Source organism: Anabas testudineus, chromosome 3 (genome assembly GCF_900324465.2).
Source record: "Anabas testudineus chromosome 3, fAnaTes1.2, whole genome shotgun sequence".
NCBI lineage: Eukaryota > Metazoa > Chordata > Actinopteri > Anabantiformes > Anabantidae > Anabas > Anabas testudineus.
Genome location: NC_046612.1, coordinates 3,993,852 through 4,013,822, shown reverse-complemented (window position 1 = coordinate 4,013,822; position 19,971 = coordinate 3,993,852). Strand labels below are relative to the sequence as shown.

At 42.5% G+C, this 19,971-nt stretch overlaps 1 protein-coding gene across 3 annotated transcripts; it reads left to right on the top strand.

The window, feature by feature from the left end:
* The first annotated feature begins 33 nt into the window (after positions 1-33).
* ahctf1 (AT hook containing transcription factor 1) lies at positions 34-19,396 on the top strand. Of its 3 annotated transcripts, none has more exons than XM_026378371.1 (40): positions 34-250; positions 2,221-2,347; positions 4,266-4,416; positions 4,579-4,681; positions 5,035-5,215; positions 5,322-5,529; positions 5,795-5,911; positions 5,996-6,080; positions 6,184-6,334; positions 6,609-6,741; positions 6,826-7,007; positions 7,165-7,226; positions 7,360-7,488; positions 7,618-7,708; positions 7,877-7,966; positions 8,136-8,276; positions 8,476-8,580; positions 8,704-8,800; positions 8,980-9,103; positions 9,217-9,273; positions 9,600-9,746; positions 9,849-10,039; positions 10,227-10,371; positions 10,479-10,610; positions 10,692-10,839; positions 10,948-11,098; positions 11,186-11,293; positions 11,561-11,699; positions 11,830-12,045; positions 12,328-12,970; positions 13,145-13,324; positions 13,666-13,774; positions 13,930-14,051; positions 14,153-14,451; positions 14,571-16,322; positions 16,604-16,844; positions 17,061-17,231; positions 17,314-17,405; positions 17,615-17,700; positions 18,202-19,396. In XM_026378371.1, the coding sequence occupies exons 2-40, from the start codon at positions 2,227-2,229 to the stop codon at positions 18,398-18,400; spliced, it is 7,599 nt and encodes a 2,532-aa protein (XP_026234156.1). In that variant the 5' UTR covers positions 34-250; positions 2,221-2,226; the 3' UTR covers positions 18,401-19,396. The 3 variants fall into 3 exon arrangements, with proteins under 3 accessions (XP_026234156.1, XP_026234154.1, XP_026234155.1); XM_026378369.1 differs by having other exon boundaries at positions 16,574-16,844; positions 18,202-19,395; XM_026378370.1 differs by having other exon boundaries at positions 13,669-13,774; positions 16,574-16,844; positions 18,202-19,394.
* The last annotated feature ends 575 nt before the right edge of the window (positions 19,397-19,971 follow it).

Sequence of the window (19,971 nt, the reverse complement as noted above, 5' to 3'; positions counted from 1 at the left end):
TACCAGACCCCGGATGGTGAAGAAGAAGTACTTTCCGACTGTGGAAATGGCGCTTTGCGTTGTCGAAGCCTGAAGTCGGACGGAGGATTTCGTGCCTGTCAGCCAGCTGCAGCGCTCCAGAGGGCTCGGCACAATATCTGTAACTTTGTAAAAGCAGCGGATTATGACAGATGACAGAAGGAATCGGTGGATTCGTCAAACAGCACAAAACATTCGTGGCGCCGACAAAGCCGTCAACATCATCGCACAGGTAACTGTTGGTGTAACGTTAACGGAGGTAACTAGCAGCTAGCGGCTCGTTGCATCACGTTTTCCAGCGCAGTTGGGCGAGAACTAAACGGGCTAGCTCACTTAGCGTCAACTTTCTAATACTGGATAAATCCTGGTTAATGCTTATAGTGGGAATGTGACATGTCGCTAACGAACCTCTTCTACACGGTGGTGTTGTCAGGAGCTACGAGCTGCTGTCAGACTTCAGTACGTTTGTACTGTTGAATCCAGCTAAAGCTAACGTTAGATCACAAACGTTAGCTTAAAATGTCTTTACCTAGCTTGTAAGCTCAAATCCTAGCAAACAGAAGATTTGTCTCAGAGTACGATCAGAGTAGAATACTACTGGGGATTTCAGTGAAGAAGTAGCTTAGCTACATGTTGCTATAGAAAATATTAATGCGAGGAATCTCGAAACGTTGGCGTAAGAACGCTAGCAATATAGCTCAGGCTAGTTTAGCTAGCCACGCTGAATTCTCTTTTAACTAACGTTAGTAGTTCTCCTATAATTTAGTTATACTAACGTTGTGGTTGAATTCTTATCTCTAGTGTAGCGTAGTTGTTGTGGATCGGATAATTTAAGAGCAAATGAAACGTCAAACACTGTTATTTCACGTTATGTTAGTCAGTGCTCATGCATCCACATAGCTAGCTGCGCTAGCTCAACTTCAACGCTGAACTCGAATAAACTGCAATCCTGCGTGACCTTGCAGGCTAACTGGGTAGCCTGCTAAAGTAACAGGGGGGTTGTAAGACAAACACAATCCCTTATGCAGCACTAAATATCATTAGCATTGTATGATCAGTCTTTACTATGACACGTGTTAACATCGCTGTACATTACACTGTACCGAGAAAGAGATCAGTTGTTTGTTTACATGATGTGTAGCTAGCTCAATGCTAACAGGTGGACAACCGATTAAGCTAATCTGTTCTGTGCTAACACATTTGCTAACATTAGCTAGTTAACCGAGGTTTAATATCTATAACGTCTAAATCAGGTCACGCATTTATCTTTGGTAGTTGTTCGGAGCTGTAAAAAATGTGAAGGTTACGAATGAAAAGAGCTGCGATCCTCGCAAATATTGACACATGTGAGTGCTAGCCAGATGTATTTGGTGACTCCGGATTTGTTATTTGTATTAACATTTCTGCTGATGTAGAGGCGTTGCCTCTGGCAGTGGTCTGTAGCAACGTTGCGACGCGTTTAACTGCACAGATTGGGCTCGTTTTATCCGTAATTGTCCTCCATCTATGTGTCCATGTCAGGACATGTGGCAGCAGACTGACAGGCTTGTTGCGCGGGAGTTCACTTGAATCCACTCTGTTTTCCACTGTGGTCACAGAGGGCACTGTTGTGTCCGATTTTACACACTGAAAGTGAACATTTCCATTCGGATTCATTTGGCCTCGAAAACACTAATGTGTGTATTAGAAATAATGGGCATCAAAGTCGGAATCTTAGGACTTTTCATCTTAGGCCAATACATTAAACAATAATGGATTTCTTAGACTGCAGAGCAAATTAAACAGACATTTCAGGGCGTTCTGTGCACAGAGATTTGTACAGTTAATCAGAGCCTGATGTCAGACACCACATCTGCTAACAGGTGTCTGGTAGTGTGTGTTATGTTGTTGCTGCCCCAGTTGTCAGCAAGTTTGCTGACAGCGTGTTTCCTGACAGCTGGGGGTGCAACTCTGGAAACTGGAAACGAAGACCCCTTTTGTACTGTAATACCCAGTTGGGTAGAAAAAGCCTTATCTGGATTAATGATTCAGAAAAGGTGTTTGGTGTAATTTTACTTTGACTTACTGATGTTTAAATGAGCTAAGTAACTAGGGCAGGTTGAGGTATTTTTAGCCATTTACTTTTAGCACAAATTTTGAGGGAACTGTACCATCGATTTATTGCTGTTACTAACAGACTGCGTGTCCTCGTTGTTTTTGCAGTGAACAATGTACGACCTGACTGCACAAGTCACCAGCAGCCTGCTGCCGTTCCCAGGAGTCACTACAGATGCTCTGGGGGAGGACGAGATCACTTTGGACTCTGTGCTTCATGGGAGGTTCACTGTTGGTAAGCTTTTTTTTTTCTTGACAAAAGATTTGTATTAAATTCTTCTGTTTGTCTTGAGTTGTGTTTTTACTCAGTGCACATTGCTGCTGCCTTGTTTGCAAAAACACATTAGATCCATTGTGTTCCTTTGAAGCATTGCCGACAGGAAGGGCATATTACATGATGTAATTATAAAATAAAACATTCCGATAAACAATAAAATTAGGCTAATATCTGGGATAAATTCGTTTCAAATTCACAGTGAACTAAATGCTTTTTTAAAATCCGATCCTATTCGGTAAGATTAGAGATCTATGTAGTAAATATTTGAAAAACTTTTTATTACGTTTTTTGGGCTCAGTGTCCTGGGTTGCGAACAAGCCTGTTCTTTCAACTAAATCTGAGTCATGAACAGAGGATCAACAAGTGATAACAGGGAACAGAACAACTAGTGATTCAATTCAATTCTTTCTTTTTTTTAGCAAAAAAATGTAGTACCGTTAAAACCTTGCCAATAGTTTTAAAACGCAGTCGGATCAGAAAACAACTATTACACAAGTGAAACAATGGAATGGCAAAAAATGTAAACAGTAAATAGCTTTTTATTGAATTTGCTTGTTACATTTGTGCCTACACACTGTATACTGTAAACATACTGCACTCGTGTACATGCACTGTCACACCTACATGCAAGACTGTAAATGTTTGGACATTTTTTGTTCTTCAAGCTCTATGTGTCAGCCCATTCAGTTTGAAATCTAATAATGCAAGTGCAAGTGTCAAATCTCAACTCTCTAAAGAGTAGGTGCCCAAAATGCAAGGATTCAAAAGTAATTGGACAGTGTGCCATTGCATTGGCAGCCATACATGCTCACAGAACCACCCCCACGTTTGACAGATGATGTGCTTGGATTTGGGTCATGTTCACACCTTCTTTTCTTTTTTTCCCATCAATCCATAGATATGTTTCCCAACTGTACTAACTTCAATTTGTATGTTGCTAACTGGCCTTTTTGTTTTTGAAGCTATGGTTATGAAATCTTCTCTTGATTGTAAACAAGGGAACATCTACGTCCTGCAGTGCATTCTTGTTTTAATGATGCAGCAAAGAGCTTTTCTTTACAATGAAAATGTTTGTTGTGATCATCCATAACCGTTCTTCTTTCAACCAGGTCACCTTTTCCAGTGCACATATGCTTTTCAAAATGTAACCAGCTCTATAATTAGCAAGGTTTGATATATCGTTGTGATAGATTTGTGCTTTTTAGCATCATTTTCTTCTCGTCTTTTGTTGTCTATTATTCCTCACCTTAACAGGTAACTCTCTGTAAACTCTGAACCACACGTGAGATGTTTCATCAATGAACTCACAAAACAACACATCTGCCAAAAAACAATATTTAGTACTAACTAACTAAATATCCAATATCTTTAAACCCTTGACATTTAGGCAATATGTGACAAAAGCATTATTTTAATATTGAGCTAAACCTAGGCAATTCAAAATACTGGTCAATACTATACATACACACAGACACACTGATATACCTGATGTCCACAGTTTGCTTTAACTGTCCCTCCCTTTAGGTTTAAAAGGGCTGTGATTCAGCTTCAGATATTCTCTCTAAATACGTGACATCTTTTGCGTGTTCACCTGTACGGTCCCTGTTGAAAAAATAAATAAAAACAATCATAAGCTGTGTTTTCCAGTTGAACAAAGTGACCTTGACCACAGAAAACAACTTGAGGGACCCTGCTCTAGTTGGTCAGTACAGCTGTTTACCTGCCTGCAGGCATCCAAGATCAAAGTGTTTGTGACTGCCACTCCATTCATCTGTCCACTCATACGGCCATGTTGGATCTTAAGCTGTATGATTACCCCGAGTTATATTACATTAACCCTAGATCATAACCTTGTAACCTTTCATTGTCTCGTCAGGTCGTAGCGGCCTGGCCTGGCTGGCCTGTGGCCCCAATCTGGAGGTTGTTCATGCGGTGACAGGGGAACGGCTGTCTGCGTACTGCTTCAGTGGCGGAGGGGAGCACCCTCCCACTGTCCTTGCTGCCAAGGATTTCAGCTGGCTCAAACGGTAAACACTTAGTTTTAGTATCTTTATCTTCACTTTGTAATTCTAATCTCTTAAAACCATAAAATATTCAATCACGCAATGAGTGATTGTCAGCATCAGATGTTTCTGAATACATATTAAAAAATATCAAATGTTAAGTTCTTTACTGTAACATTGGACTAGGTCGGGATTGCTGGTCGGCTTGGAGGAAGCAGAGGGTAGCGTGCTGTGTCTTTATGACTTGGGACTGTCAAGAGTGGTCAAAGCTGTGGTTATACCAGGCAGGGTGAGTTGGCTGTGCACCAGAATCATCTTCAGTCTGTAAAAGTAAATAAATAAATGCAAATAAACTAGTGATACACTGATCAAATGGAAGCAGAGCCCAATGGGCTGGTTTTAAGCTTGATTGGCCGTGACCTGCAGATCAGTATGACGCTGTCATGTAGTTTGTTAAGGGCCTAGCAATCGGCTTTTTACTTCTGCCAATTGTATTTTCCCTTAAAATAACTCTCTCTGTTATCAGCTCTATAAACTCTGAAAAAGCCAATCCCTGTTTCAGCCAATTTAAAAAGATCCTACTGAAGTTTGAAGAAAATTAAACGCTTTATTTTCTTCTATGAACCATTTTCTCTTATGTAGATCACTGCAATTGAGCCATTGGTGAGTTATGGTGGAGCAAGCACTTCAACACAGCACCTACACCAGAGCTTGCGCTGGTTCTTTGGAATTGCCGCCGTAGTAACGGATCTTGGTCATGTTCTGCTTGTGGACCTCTGCCTCGATGACCTGTCCTGCAGCCAAAGTGAACTGGAGGCTTCAGGTGAGGAACTTGCATGAAGAAAAATCAGGTTTATGTGTTTGCAAGCTTGTCTGAATGTTCTTTTTATTTGATTCGGCCTCTTACAAATTGCAAGTTCTGTTTCCAGACCTGCAGGTAGTCACAAAAACTCCTGCAGAGATTCCAAGGCTGAGAGAAGTCAGCACCAGAGAGGGCAGACATCTTTGTCTCCAGCTCAATGGGCCCACTGGAGTTGGAGCATCGGCCCTGCAGTATGTCTCCAGGACCAATCAGTTAGCAGTGGGATTTTCTGATGGACACTTACAGCTGTGGAACATGAAAGCTCTAAAGAAAGAGTGAGTATTTGTGCTGTGGTGGGGAGATGGAGGGTGGAGATGTGTGAATTAGCTTTCCATTCCATTTGATATAAAGCCACATTGCATTAATTAAAATTATGTATGAATATTCTCATATTCTAAAATCTAAATGTAATATTATATGTATAAGACTGAAGTATTATGTGTTAATGGAGAAAACAGAGCAGCTATAATACAGTATTACCGCACCAATAAATACCTCTTTAAATGTTCTTCAGTGTTGTATTTGGTTTTTCTTGTGTAGATACCACTCCCAGTTGGAGGTTGGCAGGGTGCCTGTGTTTGCCTTCACCTTCCAGGAGCCAGAAAATGACCCCAGGAACTGCTGCTACCTCTGGGCTGTCCAGTCTTCTCAAGATCTGTAAGTCCTACATATGAACATACTCCACCCAGGCAAAGAACATTTAGTTTTTCAAGCTCTTATTTTTCTGCTCACTTCACACAGTGACGGAGATACAGTCAGCCTCCACCTGCTTCAGCTAGCCTTCAGTGAAAGGAAGTGTCTGTCTTCTGGGAAGATCCTCTATGAGGTCTGTACTTCAATATTTATTCTCTATGCATTTCAGTTAACTAATGTTAGCAGTTCCATATAGTGATGTGCACCTCCCTTTATTCTCCTTGTCTATAACCCAGGGTCTGGAGTACTGTGAAGAACGCTACAGTCAGGAGTTAGGTGGTACAGCTTTCCCTGCCAGGGCGCAGACCACCAACATCCGCCTGCTGAGTTGTCAGACCATCGAGAAGTTCAGACCCCACCCAGACAGGGATGACAGCATGAATGAAGGTTAGATTCTTCCCATGACGACTATATAGATGGAAAAAAAGAGTATGTAGGAAGCAGATAACAATTTTTATCCAATTTGAATGTTTTGTACTTAAACACTTCCAGTAGACAAATGGCATCTTAAAGCAGCTGCAGTACAGCTCTGTGCTCTGATTAAAACTTCTACCTAATGGAGAACTTGTTACTGTTTTCTGTATTGTACCCAGCTGACCTCTTATTTCTTACCTGCCTTTATTTTTCTAATCATCTCACCCACACGTCTTCCCATTCTCAGTTGCGTCTCCAGACACAAGTGTGTCTATCTTCAGCTGGGAAGTCAAGGCCTATGGTCAGGGAGCTCCATCTACCTACATAGGAGTTTTTGACATCAACCGCTGGTACCACGCGCAAATGCCAGACTCTTTAAGGTACAGTGTGGCTGATTTGGGCAATTTGGGCTGATTGGTTTTCTTCGACACTGTGTTTCACTTGTACTTGTGTGTTGTTGTCAGAATGGGGGAGTCTCTGCAAAATTGTCCCTACCTGGCAGTTTGGTCTCTGGACCCTGTTGTGCAGATGGTGTCTCCACATGTCCTCATGGATGTGGTGGTACACGACCGCAGCCTGAGCAGAGGACTGCCCTTCACCTGTCCTCCACCAGAACAGTATTTTAACCCCACCACATACAACTTTGGTAGGTGCTGACACTGCATGGTCCACAATCTTGATCTGTGCATTGTTTCCCCAGGCTCTGTCCCTGTGTCTGTCTGTTGTGTCTGCCTGGGTTTGTAGTTGAATATAATTTTACTCAAAGTGTTGACAGACTGTGTTTTTCCTCCTTTGTGTTCCAGATGCAACCTGCCTGCTCAACTCCGGAATAGTGCACTTAACCTGCTCTGGGTATCAGAAAGAGGCACGTGTCCTGTGTTCGTTCTTCTGTCACATTTCAAGGATTTTATCCAAATGCCAACAAATGTTGATATAACTGTAAAGAAATGCAAAGTACTGAGAGTTTTTCTTACACGTTACAACTGTTGTTAAATTAGACTCTGAGCTTTTTGAAGAAAGCGGCTCCCTGTTCCAGTGACGTCATCTCAACTAGCTACTCTCGCTGCCTCATGTCTGGCCTCCTTTCATCTCGTCTGGCTGACACCCAGGCCTCCACCCTCTCTCAGGTACCTAGACACACTTAGGTGACATCTCTGACCTAAAGAAATTCATTTTTATGTGACAAAGACAATACTCCAACATTAATTATTATGTTTCTTAATAATTTGTTCATGCACCTTTGTTGTGGCGTTCAGGAGGAACAGCTGGACGCCATCTTGTCCACAGCGGTGGAAACTAGTTCGTTGGGACTCATCACTGGCTGTATCAAGCAGTGGACTGCAGAAGGTAATGAGTCCCAGTCATAACCTTTTTTTCTGCTCACCCCAAACGTTTTGTATGCATGCAATACATATGTAGTGACTGGACTTCTTTGGCTTCATCTCACACACACATGAAGCTAAGGTTTTAAATCTGTAGTCCCCCTCTCATTCTTCAAATTCTGTCCTCCAACAGAACAGCCGGGCTCTGCACTGAATCTGCGCTACATCCTTGATTGGGCCTGGAACAAAGTAGTCCAGACCAAGGAGGAACTGGATGGCATCTGTATGTTGTTATTTTTTATATGAAGATATTTTGAATAATACTGAATTTTGAGTAGATGGAGAAGTTTTCTTTTTTTTTTTTATTATAAGTTATTTTTCCCTATCAAAAGTGATGTTTGAAGGTTTTCATTAAAGTTGTGGATCTGTTGCTTTGTCTGCTTGTCCCCCAGGTGCACCTCTGTTTGACAGTTCATCCAACTTCACAGACCCTCAGACCTTGCAGCTGCTCCATCACAGCCAGAGACTGCTCAGTAACCTCAGCACCATCTTCCACTGTCTGCTCAGTGAAGCTCAGGAGCTCACACAGAAAGGTGCAGTGTGTGCTAACACTCTGTTTTTTTATTGCCACTTCTTAGTATTTGTTTGGTCATATTTAGCCCAACATTTTATACCTTGAAACACTTTAAGTTAATGCACTATTCTTTGATCAGCCGTACCTGGCAGCAGAGCAGAGGTAGTAATTGAAAGATTCTGGTTAGATTTCTTTGTTTTTATATTTTTGTTCTGTAGGCCTGGTAGGTCTGATGAACAAGAACATGGTGTCCAGCCTCATTTCCAAGTACGCTCAGGTGGTCCTCTGGTTCTGTCGTACTGGCTTACTACCCGAGGGATCAGGTAATGCGCGATTGAAAGTGAACCAGTTGGAAAGTGTGCCAGCAATATCACAAAACACATTTTCCCATTCAGTGAAAACGTTTGCTTCCCATCTAATTTTTAACTCGCTGTCCTTCCCACCAGATGACGACGCTCTCCAGATCTCCAGGCCTTTCTACACCCACTCAGTCATCAGCAACTATTATACTATACGTAGGGAGGAGCTCACCAGACTGGCTAAGTGAGTAGTCTTCTCCCAATTGCAGTACACATAAAGTATTTTGTGCTACAGCCGTCCAAAATGTTCACAATGTCTTAATTACTTTTTAATTAAAAAAACGTAATTAAACTTGATAGAGCTTCGAGAAGTCCTTTGTGTTGAACTTGTGTTGAATTGTCAAAATGGTAATCTCCCTTCAGGGGCAAGTGGTGTGCCGACTGCCTGATGATTGACGGTTTAGTTAGCCAGTGTGGTGAACGCTTAATCAACCTATGGAAGAGGGATGAGAGTGGGACAGGACAGTACCCCCCACCTACATTACATGTAAGTATTTAAATCATTTTTTCCTGTATCATTCGAATAATGTTAAAATGAGTTTACATCAGCTTGTTGAATATAATAGTGTTGTATATTCATCATATATCTTTGATTCACAGGCCTTACTGGACATTTATCTACTGGAAAACATTGATGAAGCTGTCAAACATGCAATTGTATCCTTCAGATGACAAATTCAGCTTTGAGTTTGTATTATTCGAATATTTTTTGCAGCTATGAACGTCTCTATTGGGCTTTAAACAGTTCTACAGTAGTCTTAAAAATAAATAAAATAACATTTTGACATTTATAAGTAAGTTCTAATGTCCCTGAATATTCCACATTTTTAACTAATATTGTGCTTTAGACATGCATCACTGAGATTTACATTGGTAGTTTTTGTTACATAAGAAACTTTATGAATAAGTGAATATTTTTAAAAATGTACTACATTAACTACATCAAACCTACGTCTTGTGCAAGCCTTGACTTGTTGTCTCAGGTGATTTACCTCTTGCTTGATGTCATGTACTCATTTCCCAACAAAGAGGGAGCATCAGTGGAGTCCTTCCCAACAGCCTTTGCCATCCCCATTGGTCTAGTCAAGCTAGTACAAGGCCTCTGGCTGCTGGACCATCATGACCATCAGGTAAACAACGATCCGTCAGTTTTTACAGTGAAATCATTAATGACGTGTTTTATTTAAATTTTTAGCTCTTTTTTAACACAGCTTTTTATTTGCCTTGATCAGAGTTCATTTGAGCTGCTCCTGCATCCGGCTGTCTCTCAGTGTCAGTTTGAGTGGCAGCATGAGCGCGTCCTGCAGGCACTCATGTGTCAGGGCCAACACTCAGTGGCACTTCGGTATTTCCACGTTACAAAGCCTCCGATTTCATCCACCTCCCAGGCCAAACTCTGTTTGTCTGTACTGCTACACAACAGGTAAGATCAAAGTGACAGGACCCCTCTGTCTCTGTGCACCTGCAACATTAAACCTATAAGTGTCCCCTCAGTAAAACAGTGTTGACATTTTACAGCTGTGAGGAGAGAAACACAATAGCAGTCCACTGCCAGCCTCGTACATTTCTTATCTTGCATTTACTGACCATTCACTTTAACTGTTGTCCAGGTGTCTCATAGAGGCATGGTCCTTGATTCGGCAGCACTCGAATCGCCTCAACATGGATGAGCTGCTGGGCTTCATGTACGAGAGCTGCCAGGAGCTGGGCCTCATCAAGGAGCTGCTCAAACTGCCCCTCGGTCTGAATGAACAGGTAGAACAGAAATAATTATTTAATTACATCATTATTCTGCCTGTAGTCCATTCTTCTTTGTGTAAAGTCAATTCCTAAAACACGTGGTTCTTGGGTTTGTGTTTCAGGAATGTTTGGAGAAGTTTCTCCAGGGTACAGGAGGCCTCCAGAACAGGGAACTACTGATGGTTCATTATCTTCAGCAGGCCAACTATATACCTGCTCTGCAGCTCAACCACAGCCTCAAGATGAACCTGGTGGTACGTTTGACCACAGCATTATCTTGATATTTATCTTAATACAGGACATACTGTAATATCTATACATTATATATGTTCTAGAATGAAAGAGACCCAAAACTAAAAGAACGGTCCAACATGAGAAACTCCATATTGGATCAATACGGCAAAGTTTTACCCAGAGTCCAGAGGAAACTGGCAATGGAGAGAGCCAAACCATATCAGCACCCAAACACCACCCACAGAGAAGGTAAGGAGGAGTCCAGCTTTAATTGATTCTATAACTACAGTTTACCACAATGATAACAGAACTGTGTCAGAACTGGTAATAGAAAGTTCTCAAACCACTGTGCTCCAGTTTCTCGGCCACAGCCGTTGTCAACTATCAGCAAGCGCTCTGCAAGTGACAAGGTGATGTCCAGGGCTGGATTTATCAACAATGTTCTGACCAAGATAGAAGAGGTGTGGTTAGGCAAAGGAACTTCACCACAATCCTCCCCCGGCAAGAGGTTAGCACAAAATGCCAAAATCAAATTTTAAATGTAATGATTCATGTTCTTATTCTAATTCTACTAACATTTTCTAATTTCTGCAAGTCCCCGGGCAGCTGATGTTCCAGCCTCAAGCCCAAAGCCCTCCTCTTTGGCCCTTCCCGATCCCTTCCTGGGAACGCCAATCACCATGACCTCCAAACGAAAGTCAAGGTACTTTTACAAGAGCTTCAGTGAAAGTAATAGTTCGAACACGGAAGGGAGAAAATTATTTGAAATACAGTAAATTAATATTTTTTGTTACACTGGTGCTGTACAGTTTAATCAGTAATCGGTAACAGTAACGGTGCTCGTAAAATAAAAAATTTAACAGTCACCATCAAATAAGTGAAGGTTGATATTTGTATTTCAAAATGAATTAATACATGACAGAGTGTAAAAGTTGTTTCTTTGTTTTCCTTCCTCTTCAATGTGACCCAGGCTGATGGACCTTGTGGTTCACCCCTCATGTCAGCCTCCTCTGCCTCTCCCACGAGGACCTCCCAGCTCATGGGTTTCTCCAAAGAGCATCAGCAAGGCTCCTGAACTTAGTCTGCTACAAACACCACAAGTGGTCAAGGTGAATTCTTTTATGTTGTTGTGGGGAAATGAAATGAAGAGAGAGGTGAAATGTATGCCCACTGTATGTGTAGTGTTGTCTATACATAGTTTATTAAATTTTTGTACCTTTCATGCGTTTGTCCTCCCAGCGAGCTCGCGCCTTGGCTGCTTCAGGCCCCGTGTTCTCAGCCTTCACTCCCCAGTCCATCCTGCGCAGCAGCCTCAGACCCACACCTGTCGCCACCCCCTCTGCTTCTCCAGGGCGTTCCATCACCCCACCGCTCCGCACCAAAGAGAGTCGCATCACCTTTATCAAAGAGGCAGAATCCCCTGAACCAGAGAAGAGCATCCGTTGGACCAATGGGGTAAGATCAAACACTAATTAATGATCATTTGTTGACTCTGAGAAGCCAGCTTATACACAAAGTCTCTACAAGACGGAAGTCTGGAATTTTGACTGTAGCTACTTTTTGGTTTTTGTGTTTTGATTTTTCTGATTAAATTATTTCTTATTGCTGCTTATTATACAGTAAATAGTTTCTTGTGGTTAACTAATTTTCTGTCTACTGCTTCATTGAAGCAGCTGGTTTGATTTTCTGTTATTATGAAACCTGTCATCCAACCTTTGAAACCTTTTTCCTCTCTAGATGGCAGCAGACAGTGAGATCAGCTTGCTGACTAGAGGTTCCACACTGTCAAAGGCCACACGTAAGAGCTGGTCCTCGCAGCCTGCTGAGGGGGAAGGGGAGCAACCCCACGTTAAGTTCTTACCTTCCGAAGGTGGCGTTTCCTCACCACAGCTCAGGTGCTCTGACAGCGAGTCATCCTCCATCCATGAAGCCACTTCTGAAACCAGGCCATCAGATGCAACGCAAGCACGTCTTAGCCTCAGCTTCGAAACGAGTCAGATGTCCGTGCGGTCAACAGACACCACCCTAGAGTATTATGATGCACCTCAGTCAGAAGAGCAGGAAGAAGAAGAAGGGCACATGGCTACAAAGAATGATGAGGAGATAGTAACACTGAACATTAAATCCCTAAGTGATACAGAAAAAACAGAGGAAAAGCCCTTACCAACCACCAAGCAAACCGCTGATCCAACATCAGAGAGTAGAGAGGAGGAGGAGGAGGAAGAGGAAGAGGTAAAGGAAGACGAAACACTGGAAGATGTGATGGAGAGTGGTGTTGAGCAGGAGCTTAAAAACGAGGATGAACAGGAAGTTCAGTCGAGTAGCAAACAAGACGATGCTGCCCCTCTGGAACGAGAAGAGACACTTAGTCCCAGCAGAGGTAAGAAGTCACTCTATTCATTTCTCTTTTATCAGAGATGTCTGACATTACAGGTGTGCGCAGCAACAAAAAATGTTTTATGGTCTGAAATGTTCAGAATTAAAAGGTTTGAAAATATTTCTGTTCTCTTTATACTTCTCTAAAATGCTGCTTGACACATTTCTCTGCTACTAGTTTGTAACCAGGTAACAGAAAACATCATGGAGGCTGAATCTCAGGATCAACCAGTGAAAAGCGCTGAACAGGACGTCCAGTCAAAGACCACTGAATCCACAGAGTTCACTGTTCACCTGAAAGCATGTGAAGCCGAGGAACCCAGAAATGAACCAGAAGATGACGTGGAACAATCAACAGGTCCATCATTAAATAATTAATAATACTGTCAAGGTTGAGAAGTTATTACCACATTAAGACTGTTATTCAACATCTACACAATACTGCAGTGAAATAGTATAATTTCAAACTTGAGTTCCCAGGATAGGCTAGTTCACCAACCCAAAATGGTACTGTGAATACACACCACATGGTACCAGCGTGACTCAACTTTAGTCTATTTTAGTAACAAGTACTTTGTTTTCCACTGTAGATATAATAACAACGCTGCACGTAACTTAAACAGCAAACAAGATGCTGATGGTGACTTTTGTAGAAGGGCGTTGTTGATTATAATGCTTTTCTTTTGTGTCGTTCTCCAGCAGATCTGACCGAGTTTGTGCAGCAACATCTGTTTGGCGCTGATCTGTCTCCTCCTCTCACTCGCTCAGGAATCCACAACACATCACTCACTCAGACTTCATTTAACAGGTATGTTGACTTTTCTGAAAATATGTTGTTGTATGTGTTTAAAGCTGTGAATGTGATTTATGTGATCCTGCTTTACCTTGACAAGCTTTTACTTTATGCAGTTATTGTTTGTGGCGAGTTAAAAATGCATCTCACTGTTTTTTTTCTTTTCCTAGTGAGTCAGTAGATAAGGAGGAAGAGGAAGAGAAGGCAGCTGTTGAAGCTCCTCCAGTGTTCAGCAGCCAAAAATCTACTGTTTCTGTGACGTCCTCAGAACCAACCGGCACAGACTCCCACTGTGAGGAAGATTTTCTACTCGGGCTTCCAGTGTTAGTGCTATTTTAGTTTAACACATTTTCTCACATGCCTGCTCTTTTCTGCTTTGTGTTTATCTCTCAGCTGTTGTGAGCGTAAACGATAGTGAAGAACTTTCAAGCCCAATGTCTGAGGAGGAGGAGGAAGAAGATGAGGAGGAGGAGTCTGACCAAGCTGAGGAAGATGAAGACGAAGAGGATGAGGAGCAGGAGGACTCTGGGAGTGAGGTGGAGATCATTGAAGAGGTCCAGGGTAATGGGAGGCTGCCAGCCCTCCAGCCCAGTTCAGTCTTTGTACAGCAAGGACACACACATTTCCTGCAAAGTGTGTCAGAGCAGGAGGCTGCTGAGTTCTCTCTGATCACACCTGATACAGAGATGAAGGTAACATAGAACAAAAGCAATTAGTCAGAAATAATTCTGCAGTTGTACAAAATTTCCTAGCATTCTTCAGACTAAATGATTGATTCTAATCACAGGAAAAAATGTTTGCTCCTCCACAGATGGTAGATGAGGATATGCAGGGTGAGGTGGTGATGGTGAGACTTGGGGCAGATGAAGGAGGGTTGGATCCAGATCAGCATCAAGAGCAAGGATCATCATTTGTGGAGCTCAAACCCTCTACCACTCTCTTAGTACCCCTGGAGCTTGTGGAGGAACAACAGGGCCTGGTGGATAGTGTGCAGCTGGGTCTCCCCGAGCTTCAGCAAACCATTGTGCCAGATGACCTGAGGACAGAAACACACAGCAGCTTCTCCCTGATGCTGGATATGGAGGAGGAGGAGGGAGGTAGAGGGGCTTTCACCGTCCCCCTGGAGAATGATCTTCAGTCTTCCAATCTTTTCCTCCAGGCTCCAGCAGAGGAGACTAGTGATGAACATGTGGCTAAAGCTGAGGTTATTCTTTTAGACACAGATCACCAGGGACTTCTCCAGTCTGAAGATCCCTCACCAGAAGACCAGGAGAAATTGATGGGTAGCTTGAATGAAACTGAGATAGATGGACTGACAGAATCAGAACCTGTAGAACTCCAAGATTGTCTACAAACTGAAAACACTGGGGAAAACCAGGGGACACAAGAGAAGAAGGATACAGGGATAGTAATACTGGCTGAAGACCATGAACCTGCAGCTACAGAGGACAGTCTCCCAGCACCTGTGGATGTCAAAGATGACTCTACTTATGAGATCGGAGGAGTGGAGGATAAACACACACCTGCTGAGTACCAGGAAGAGCCTGAAAAGAACGGGCCTGTTAATATAGATGCAGAGGTTGCCCCCAGTGCCGAGACAGTGCCTGCTGTGGAAGAGCTGCAGCAAGACCACGCAGCATTAGCAGCAACAGAAGTGCATAAGACAGAGGAAATACAAGAGGAAGAACTGAAAAACAGAACTAGGGGACCACAGACAAAAGATAAAGATGCTGTAGATACAAACAACCAATCAGAGGACACACCTGTACCGGAGACCCCCGCTTCTCAGAAGAAGAAGGCTCCTTCCACCCCAACACGGATGACCACGAGAGCCCGGAGAGCAGTTACTTTCATCTCTCCTGTACCAGAGGAGCCAACAGAGTATAAGAAAGAAGAAAGCATAGAGACAGACATTCTGGTCCCTGCCTCACCTAGTCGCACACCTAGAAAAACAAAACCGGTCAAAGAAGCAAAAGTCCAAGCCAGTACACCCCGAAGAAGTACCCGCAAAGCTCAGCCGGAGCTTCCTAAAGAAGAGGCTGAAGAGAAGGAAGCCGTGGATAGTGATACTGCAGCCACAGCAACCTCCAAGGCCTCTTCTCCATCCAGAAGACGGACGTCCCAGAGGGCGGCTTCAACAAGGTCCAGCCAAAAGTCCCAAAGTGGTAGCGAGGAGACGTCTACAACCACAGAGGTTGAGGACGGTGGGGACCAAGAGGACGAGCTCACACATAAAAAAGGTGCTCAGAGAACAGGCTCCAAGACTCGAACACCGGCTAAACGCGGGGCCACTCAGGAAAACACTCCAAGGAGGTCCCGCCGACGGATTCTGAGCAGCAGTGAGGCAGAGTCGACACAACTAGAGATTCTGAAAGAGGATAAAGAAGAGGAGGAAAAAACCTTTGCTCCGCCTGTCAGTCGCAGCTCCAGGAAAGTAAAGACAGAACCATCAGAGACCCCACAGGCCCTGCAGGAGGAGGAAGAGGACAAAAAACAGCAAGTCAGCAGCCCTGGCAGGACGACGCGGCAGTCCAACCGGATTTCCCTCAGTGTTTATCCACAAGTAAGTTTGACAGCTGTTGTATTTAATAAAAACTTCTCATTCACACATCAAGAATATAAAGCTACATAGAACCTGGAGTTAAAGTGTCTGGTGATTTTTATTTTAATCATCTTTGAGCATTAATGTCGAAACTTTGTGATTTTAGCTTTTACATCACAGATGTTCATTTTCATCTGTGATAATCATGCATTTGTCTTGTTCCACGTTACATGTTGAAATCCATCCATTCATCCTCACTGATGACATTTCAGGTGAAACTGGTTCCTGTATCACTTCCTCAGAGCGAAAGGATGATCCTTGGGAAGACGACTGCTGAGAGCGTAAAAGAAAATGACGTACGTGAGCCTGAACTTAACGGCAACGCTAGTCACACCAACTCCCGTCGACCCACTAGGAGCAAACTCTGGGACCACCCAGAAGAAGATCTGCCCTTACTGGACTCTCCGCTGGAGGTGGATTCTGAAACTCCTGTCGCAGACGCCCTCATCAAGAGACTCCAGGATGAGGAAGAGAAACAGGAAGGTGAGTATGAAGTCTAGTGACAGTCAATAAACATAAGATGCTGTAGGCGAGATGTTTGCAATATTGATAGAATAATTATTTAGAACATTATTGTAGATCATAAAAGAAAACTGTTCTTCTGTGTACTGCGATGCTGCAAAGGTGATTCATTGCAAATTTCCCAAAACATACTAGTGTGTTTTCTGTGTTAAGTATAATCTCCCTCTTAAATCACAGGAGTTGTCTCAAAGGTGGTGAGAACGAGCAAGAGGAGTACGAGGTCATCGGTGGAGCAGGCTCACCCGCTCCCGCCTGTGCAAGACAGCCTGGTCCCTGAACCCCAGGATGATGAGACCAGTCCAGGCGAGCATTCGTTTATCTATTCCCCCTCACGAAGAAGAACAAGGGGTGAGTTGTGTGTCATTTTATCCGTGTATCCGTCCATCTGTTTATCCATTTTAGTTCTAACCATCTGTTGTGTGTCTTTCAGCCAGTAGAGCCGAGTCTGTCGGGCCAAACGAAGAGTCTGCAACACCTGCCACTCGCAGCAGGAGAAGAGTCAACAAAGATGTTGCTCCTCAGGTAAATGCTTCCTCAAAAGAGTTTGTGCTTTTAGATCTTCATCATCATATATAAATACTGTCACTGCGTGTACTACATTTACTGTAAAATTACACGAGGGATTCATAAAGAATTATAAAAGGAATCGACACGTTGATTTTAGAGGAAAGATAATAAATAAAAATTATTTTAAAAGAAATTTTCTGCAGCTGCCTTTTTTATTTTTCCAGGATGAAGTTACTTCTGAAGAAGATCATGTGGGGGTGGAGAAAGCAGGTGTTTCTAAAACCAGAAAAACTGGAAAACAAACAGCCAAGTAAGATTTTCTCTCTCTGTACAAAGATAAACGCTACTCTGAACCCATTACTAACAGGGTCTTCACACTATTAGTGGAAACCAGCCTAAGAACTTAGTACAGCATCATCTGAAACAACCTTAGTGAGACATCAAGGAAAAGGGAAAAAATAGTTTTTATAACAGAACAGGAAAAGCTGTGAATCGCATGTCTCTGTTTCCTGATTTACTGCATGTCTTTATGTTTATATAAGTCCAGTCGTCAAATATCATGTAAACAAACAAGCTCAACACACAGTTTAGTTTGAATGACTTGGTCCGAAAGAACAAGACTACATCATAATTAATCAACATCAAAATTCGAAGAATTAAATGTTCTTAATGCTCAGTATTCTTTCTTCCTTCATTCTCCCTCATCTTCCACAAAGTGGTCACTAGTCTTCCAGGGGTCGACTGAAACAGCACATAAACACTAACTAGAATTGGGTTAACGGACGTCTCTTTGTGATTTCTCCATCCTCAGATCCAAAGGAGTTTTGGAGCCCCCACCTGTAGCACAGGTGGACCTGCTCTCGCCTCTGCCCAGCCCAGTCGATCCGCTCCCACGAGCACAGAAGATTATTAAAGAAGCAGAGGTCCCGACCTCGGGCATGAACCTCCGACGCAAACGTATAATGGACACCATTTTCACAAAACCTGTTACGCGGAGGAAGAAACTGTAAAGGAGGTTGGTGGTGGTTTTAACCAGGGAACCTCAGATGGCCACCTGAACCAACTCAGTCAGGAGCTGTCAAATAAAATTGTACACCTAAACTCACGATGGTTCTGTTTCCCTAAACGCCTCACAGGGCTGCGGTTGTCTTTGTAAACTGACTTCCCTGGAGGACAATAAAATGTAGGCATGAAAATCTATTTTTGGGACAAAACACACTGGTGGGTATCGGTGTGAGAGGACTTTATTTTTGGAGTTTCCGTGTTCTGCTCGTATTAACTACATTTCACTTGATATTGTGTCTGTGGCCATTTTGTGATGCTCCTCGTAATCGGCTTAATTCTCTGAGCACAGAACGGCACAAGGGAGAGCAATCAGTGGTTTTAAGAAACTCCGATTGAGAAAACCAGAGACTGAACTTAACTTGCCTCCGATAAAGAGGTTTTATTTACTTTCTCTTTAATTTTAAGGTTTTTCTTTTGTAGTTGTTTACTTTTAAGATTTCAAGGCCTGCTGTTTTTTCTATTTAAGAAGAAAAGCAACCAACCCGGTAGAAATGAAACATTTCTACTGATAAATTTGTATATAGTCTTTTGCTATGTTCCAAATAAAGTTAATAAATAAATCCTAAAGAATTATGTTCATTTTGAAGGTTTAAGTGTCTTGAATTGCATTCGATCATCTAATCAGGCTGCCTATGCCATAGTCTTAAAATGTAGTTTAGTTAGTTTCGGGGGATTTTGTGTGGAAGCGGCACAGACTTGTACACTATTGCCAACAGATTTGGACTGTTGTGTGTTGCAGGGATATCGTACATCATGAATTGTGATGTGAGACTTGCAAAACCTGTTTTGGGACTTGTTAAGAAGCTTGTTTAGTGGAATCTATGTCAACCACCATCTGACACTTAGGCTATTTTTTGATGAATGTATGTAGAATTGTCTTATTTTTGATGACTGCTCTTTGATAAATATGGTAAATCTTGAATACTTCTCTACTTCTGGTGTTGAGTGATTGTCTCATTTCTCTTCCCTGTATGAAGTGCATGTTTGTGCTGGATGGATGAAGCCACTCTTTGTCTGAGATGTGCAGTTGAGCACTGAAAGAAGCGACAAACCTTTAATTATCCCGCTCAAGAGCTGAGACCTTATAAAAAACATCCGCCAGACTTCACCAGTTTCTCATCTGAAACAGGAACCTTTTAAAAATGTCAGAGTACTGTTAATGTTAGAAATGAGCTGATAGTGTAACATTTAATGTCAGAGAGAGTTATTAAGATGCAGCTGTAAACACAAAAATACCCTGTAAACATGTGACTCTCCTGTTTCTCTGGGATCTGTCTCTACTTAATAATTTATAGTTATAGTAGACGAGGTGAAAGTGAAACCTGTTCCGCTTCAACAAATCCCCACAGTAGAAAAATAAGAGTTAGTATAAGTATAGTAGTAATTAGTATAAGGACATATTGTTGTCCCCTATTAATTGCTCATTATCATTTTACATTTAATAAAACATTAATTCTGCTGCTAGTTAATATTTAGTTTTATTCTGTCACAGCCTACTTCACATTATGAGTGTTAG

Excerpts from the sequence above, each read along its gene's own strand:
- ahctf1 (XM_026378369.1), top strand. The coding sequence starts at position 2,227 with ATGTACGACCTGACTGCACAAGTCACCAGCAGCCTGCTGCCGTTCCCA. Across the intron at positions 5,530-5,794 it reads ATGAAAGCTCTAAAGAAAGA|ATACCACTCCCAGTTGGAGG; the intron begins GTGAGTATTTGT and ends TTTCTTGTGTAG. Across the intron at positions 10,372-10,478 it reads CCCTCGGTCTGAATGAACAG|GAATGTTTGGAGAAGTTTCT; the intron begins GTAGAACAGAAA and ends TTTGTGTTTCAG.